The 6000-nt window shown below is 35.3% G+C and overlaps 1 protein-coding gene across 1 annotated transcript in view; it reads left to right on the top strand.

Annotated features, from left to right (window-relative positions):
• The window catches only part of LOC149845542 (CLIP-associated protein-like), a 57052-nt gene extending 53102 nt beyond the window's left edge, over window positions 1-3950 (top strand). The window contains exons 17-21 of the mRNA XM_089995814.1: window positions 8-82; window positions 166-234; window positions 341-409; window positions 2759-2860; window positions 3550-3950. Coding sequence (XP_089851940.1) covers window positions 8-82; window positions 166-234; window positions 341-409; window positions 2759-2860; window positions 3550-3711 — 477 coding nt within the window. The 3' untranslated portion in view covers window positions 3712-3950. The remainder of the gene's footprint in view (window positions 1-7; window positions 83-165; window positions 235-340; window positions 410-2758; window positions 2861-3549) is intronic.
• The last annotated feature ends 2050 nt before the right edge of the window (window positions 3951-6000 follow it).

Consider the following 6000-nt stretch of genomic DNA (forward strand, 5'->3'; position numbering starts at 1 on the left):
CTTTCAGAAAGATTTGATGGAGGATTCTGTTGAAATTGTCATTGAAAAATTTCTTAATGCCTCCAGGGATTCAGTTCCCAAGGTATTATTGATATTATTTAAAAAAATGTTGTTTTTTTAACCTTTTATTTTTTGCTTGTAATACAATGTTCCTTTTACATTCAGGTTTCAAATGAGGCTGACCACTGTTTGTCAATTGTATTATCTCAGTATGATCCGTACAGATGTCTTTCTGTAAGTGCATCTTGAGTGTTTCAATTGCAGAGATTAAGAAAGAATTATTGTAACAATAGGTGTGATTCTTGTGGATAACTAATTTACCCTTTTTATGATTTTGCAGGTTATAGTACCATTGTTGGTTAGTGAAGATGAGAAGATGCTTGTCTCTTGCATTAACTGTTTGACAAAGGTATCTTCTTATGCCTTCTACTTCATATTCCACCTGGTTTCTTGCTATTGTGCAGCCCCTGCTTCTTATCTGATATATGTTGCATCTTGTTGCCGAGTGTAACTTCTATGGCTGTCAATGACCATTGTAGACCTTTTCTCTTTGAAGCGCTTCTTGTTATGGGCGTCAGTTTTTTGGATAGCATACTTCTGATCATTGGGAGGTCCAGCACAAGTTTCTAAGTATTGGAACTGAATGAAAATATTGAGTATACAGAAATGGAAACTTTTAGATCTTTTGGCAGACCTGTGGGGTTGTTTTCCTGGAGGTCATTGTTAATTAGTTTACCGGGCAGAAATTTATTGATTGAGAAGGAAATAAATTTTAAAAGGTTTTGTCTTAATCACAAACAAGGTAGGTAAAATATCATCTCGAAATGTCAAATAAGATGGATACTTCTCAGTTAAATCTGGCTGCATGTCATGGTATCTTTTGTCATAAAATGTGACTTTTAGCAAAGGCCTTTTGTCTAAGGCTGCTGTCTGCCGCCTTCCCATGGAATATTATCCCACTTCAGAGCACTTATCGTTGACAAATTGCATCATAGGGGTCATCATCTTGCAAAACGTTATTCATTATGCTCACATTGCCCTTTTCTATCTGACTTTATGGTTTAGCATGACCAGAAGAATTGGAATTCTCTCTAGGTTCTTGAATTATAGATTCCTTATACTAGCTAGATTTATTTGAGGGAAGGAGTGGCTTTCGGGTTGGTTTAATGGTTATTTACACATTTGCTTGCACTTTTCTTGTGTGCAAATGAGTCATTTACACATCTGAAAATGAGACTGTGATTCCAATTCAGAGGGTTGCCCACGTGAAATGGATTCACACAGATATGTGTAACTGAATCAAATCTGTGCGAAGTGGAGTCATTTACACAACTTTTGCATGTTGCAAAGAAAATGTGAAAATGACCAAGTGTGAATCTGACTCTCACAATTGTGAGAATCCAATTGACATCTGGGGCCAAGCAAAAGTGCCCGTAGTATTTCTTGCCAAAGTGTGTAGGGGTTAATTCTTCTCGATGGGTTCATGTAGAAAAAACTTGGACTTTTAAAATGTTGTTATCATCTCCTTTTCCTTCCCTCTTTTCCGTCCCCTTTTTCTTTGCTCTTGCATTAGTTTGGAGTTTGGATCTTGTTGCACCTCCTTTTTCAATTGTGATAATTCTTTCCTTTTGTCTTAAACAGTTAGTTTTGGGTGGGGTCTCTGTATCCTGAAACTCATATAATCACTTATGGAATTCATCTCATTTCTAACATGCATAGTTTCATGCTCTCTTGAAGGTTCAGAAAACATCATTTGTACATTCTTGGTGAGCTTTAGTATCATCGCTTTATCACAATTTGGAGAAAGGAATTTGGTGCAGGCAAGGCCTGCCTGCTGAGTTACTTGTCCCGACAATGAGGCAGATCAACACTAATATTTGCTGACTTTTTTCTGACCATGCATTTAGGGTGGTTTGTGGCCATTAGAGAGCTCAAACAGTGGAGCCTTTCAGTGTGATCATTGACTTAGCTAGATCAGATGCACAAACTTTCTTTATATGGATGAAGATGCATTGTTTGAGAAAAGCATTCGTTTCTTGACACTTGTTCTACTTGTTTGACAATGTAAATTTACTTCAAACCAAAGTTGCCAGACTAGGAAGCGGGAAACGATACGGGAAGCGGAAGCGAGGCATTTTGAAATTTATATGAAGTGGGAAGCAAGGAATCAATTTGAAAACAAAATGAGAACCAAACAGAAAACAATATTAGAATCGAATAGGAAGTGAAACGGGAATCAAATGGGAAGCGAATAAAAATGACTATTCTTAAGTTTCATGATTTTTTAGTGTAAGAATTAAACTTTTGTCAAAATATAAAAATGATGTTTACCTATTTAGAGAAAGCACATGGGAAGTGAGTAGAAGCTTGAGACGTGACACATAGAAAACATGAAAAAGAAGTGTGAGAGGACATATAAGAAGCATGTAAGAAACATGAATGAAGCGTATGGGAAGCATAATAGAAACACGGGAGAATCGAGATTCCCATCAAGTTTCGGAAGCGAGGAGTATCGCGCTTCCGAAGCTAGTTTATGGGAAGCGTGCTTCCCACCTATATAAGAAGCTTCCGGTAACTCTGCTTCAAACTGATTAGCATTGTATGATATTATTATCATGTGAATTATGTTGTACATGCACATTGTCTATATAGGGCTTGATCAGTTCTCTTCTATGATCTTTTATTGCTGACTGAATTATTTTGGTATGATTATTGGTCTTTGATATGCTCATCTGTGAATTGATCCTTTGCCATTCAGCTTGTTGGGCGGCTTTCACAAGAGGAGTTAATGTCTCAGTTACCTTCATTCTTGCCTGCTCTTTTTTATGCTTTCGGGAATCAGAGTGCAGATGTTCGTAAGGTGAGCCTTTATGATGCTTGTTCACTGTGGAGTTTCCTATTTACTTACACAATGTGAATGATGATTATTTAAATGAAGGTTTTGCAAAGCATGGACGCAAATTTCCAAATAAAAAAAGACACTGATTTCAAAGATGTATGCAATGTGCATTTGTTGAGTTTTGATTTATTCTCAATCCATCATTTGAGTCAGTGTCTCTAGTTACCTTGGTTTTGATAACGTGATCACAAAGCAAGAAAATGAAAATGATGTTTCTTAGGCAGTGGCCTTTACCTAACTTGATGGAGGAGCTGATTTGATTTGAACTCTATCCAGGTCTTGAGAGACTCTGCCTTTCTAATACTTATCCGATCAGTCATAATTGTGCAATTTCTTTTAGGGAGATATTCTGAGCAATGCTTTTGTTCTATAACTAAAATATTTATGAAGTACTTTTAACTGAACTTACTGCCACCTTGATAGATTCACCTTGTTTTCTACATCACGGGCTATCACTTTCAGCGTGAAATATATATTGTGAAAATCTCTTCCTATGGCTAGTGACTCTTGAACAACCAAAAGACAGTCAGTCAGTCTGTCGTTGATTCTTCTTTCTCAGTTCCCTGAAGTGTTATTTGCTTGCATGTGTAAGGCTGGAGCCTGGGACTTGGGGTTGATCCATTGCACATTTCTTCCTGTTGGATTTGCAGACTGTTGTTTTTTGTTTGGTTGATATCTACATCGTGCTCGGGAAAGCCTTCTTGCCGTACCTTGGAGGTCTTAGTAGCACCCAGCTCCGGTTGGTGACGATTTACGCCAATCGCATTTCACAGGCGAGGTCAGGAGCTGTGATCGACGTTAACCAGGGGTGAGTGACAGGTTGGTTGAGCGGATTCATCATTGTACTCGGGGACTGTATGAAGTGATGGCTGTTGTTGGTTGTGTATTTGTATAGTCATTGTTCATTTTCACGCGAAAGCAGGTGTTGGTTTTGTGTGGTGGTTTTGGTTTTCATTTGGGTGGGTGGCCCTTCGAGGAATTATTGTGGATGTGAAATTGTACCTATAGCGAGATGGTTTTCTTGAGTGTGAATAATTTAAGTTGATTCTAGCTATAGCATTTTCATTCCATCAAGGGCAAGATTGGAGATCTTTTTTCTTCCTTTCCCATCCGATTATAAACGAAAGTCCTACTGTTATGGCCAAATCATGGACGTGCTATCATAGTCACAAATATCAGCAACATATTGAAAATATTGTGATGTATTTATTCAGACCGATAAAATTATGATGACATTGAGTCAATAAAATTATTGTTTATTTTTTAGATAGTGGGTTTATTGTGATATCATCATGAATTACCACTTTTAAATTTAGTTGTGTTTGAGATATTTTTAGAATTAAAAAAAACTTGTAAAATTTGATATGTAGTAGAGGTTTTCTGAAAAAACAAATTTTTTTAGTTTATATCAAGATTTGTGATATTGGGTATCATTATGATGTAAACAAAGGGTCGGGGGAGCCCAATGTACCCTGCGGAAGGGATTAGCATTGGTTAAAAATTCAAACGAACTTTCCTAGGAAAAAAACAAAAGCTATCAGCTTGGTACAAATGTGTAGAGAAAGACACATCACATAAGAGATAGGTAAAGAGATTCTGTAAATAAAAGTTATTGTTTTATTTTTAATTCAGAAAGTAAGTGTACTCCTTTAATATGTGAGCATAGTGGCAAAAGTTTAAATGGGGAAGAAATCGCAGTTCCTCACTAGAATTTACGGTTTATCTTGGATTTTTATCAAGAAAATTAAATAAAGGAAAATTCTGAATAATAATATGTAAAAGGAAAGGTACATACAAATAAAATGTACCATTTTTTCCTGGAAATAGCTGATACACATCTACATATTGTGATAAAATCATGACATTGTTATTTAAACAATAATATTGCGATCTTTGGGCTGTTAAAATGGTGACCAATGTATTTTTCACGATATTATGAAACCGATGTTGGTCACTAAGTATACAAAATTATTTAGGCCAAAAGTTTGGGAGTTTGCAATTTTCAACCAAAGTTCTGCTCGGGGGTTAATCAAATGACACCGAGTATAGTTACATCCAGTAAATTCTTTTATTTATTGATTAAAATGAGCATGCTACCTGGACACCTTTCCCAAATAACAGGACCTTGTTTTTAGGAACTTTCTCTACATTTATTTAATGCACCAATCTATGATTTATCATCTTCTTAACCCTCTCTTTAGATTAACTATATATATATATATAATATTAAACTAGATGTGTCTAACATTAGATGGACTCAATCTTATTAAAATAATTCAAATACTTTTAAAATAATGATATTTTAAAAAATACATGATTATTGTTTTAGGCATTATAGGTCTTTCGAACTTAGAGAGAATCAAGAAGTCATACACCTTTTCCAAATAAATAACTTTATGAAGCTATCAAAGTTACCTTTTTTACATCAAAAAATAACATTGTATTTTGAAAAAATGTCATTATTTTAAGTGTATTTTAGTCATTTAAATATGATTGAATCAATCTAATGTTAAATACAACTAGTTTAACTTTATATTAACCCACACACGTGAGCTGTCTTGATCTAAAAGATTCAACATACAAAAATCCATAACTTTTTATGGTAGAGGAGTTTGACTTAAATCCAAATCCAGACTCATTTTTAAGAATACCATTGATAGGGCTGTCAACGGGCCTGATCATGGCTGGATTAGGGTCGACTCTGATCCACTCAAATAAACAATAAGCAGATGCGGGTAGTCATCAAGGTTGAAAATAAAGATTCCATACCTGATCTGATTTCATTTTTCAATTCTCAAACTCGTCATTATCATTATCAAACAGATTGGATCGGTGATGGGTTTGGTCAAGCTAAATTTCATTTAAGTAGTGTGCATATATTATTTCCTAAGTACAAGTCATCAAGCTGTTGCAAGTCTAATGGTTGTGCATTCTGCCTTAACAAAGGACATGAATAGCCTCATTGTTTTCTTTTTTAATGCAAGTTATAACTATACACAAAAACACAAATGAATTTATAAGGGCAAAAATATGCTTTACAGAGCAATCTTTGCACTTCTTGATGCAATAACATGATGTGGACTCGTTACACACCGATCCAA

Source organism: Nuphar pumila, chromosome 2 (genome assembly GCF_984573655.1).
Source record: "Nuphar pumila chromosome 2, dmNupPumi1.hap1.1, whole genome shotgun sequence".
In the NCBI taxonomy this organism is placed as follows: Eukaryota; Viridiplantae; Streptophyta; class Magnoliopsida; order Nymphaeales; family Nymphaeaceae; genus Nuphar; species Nuphar pumila.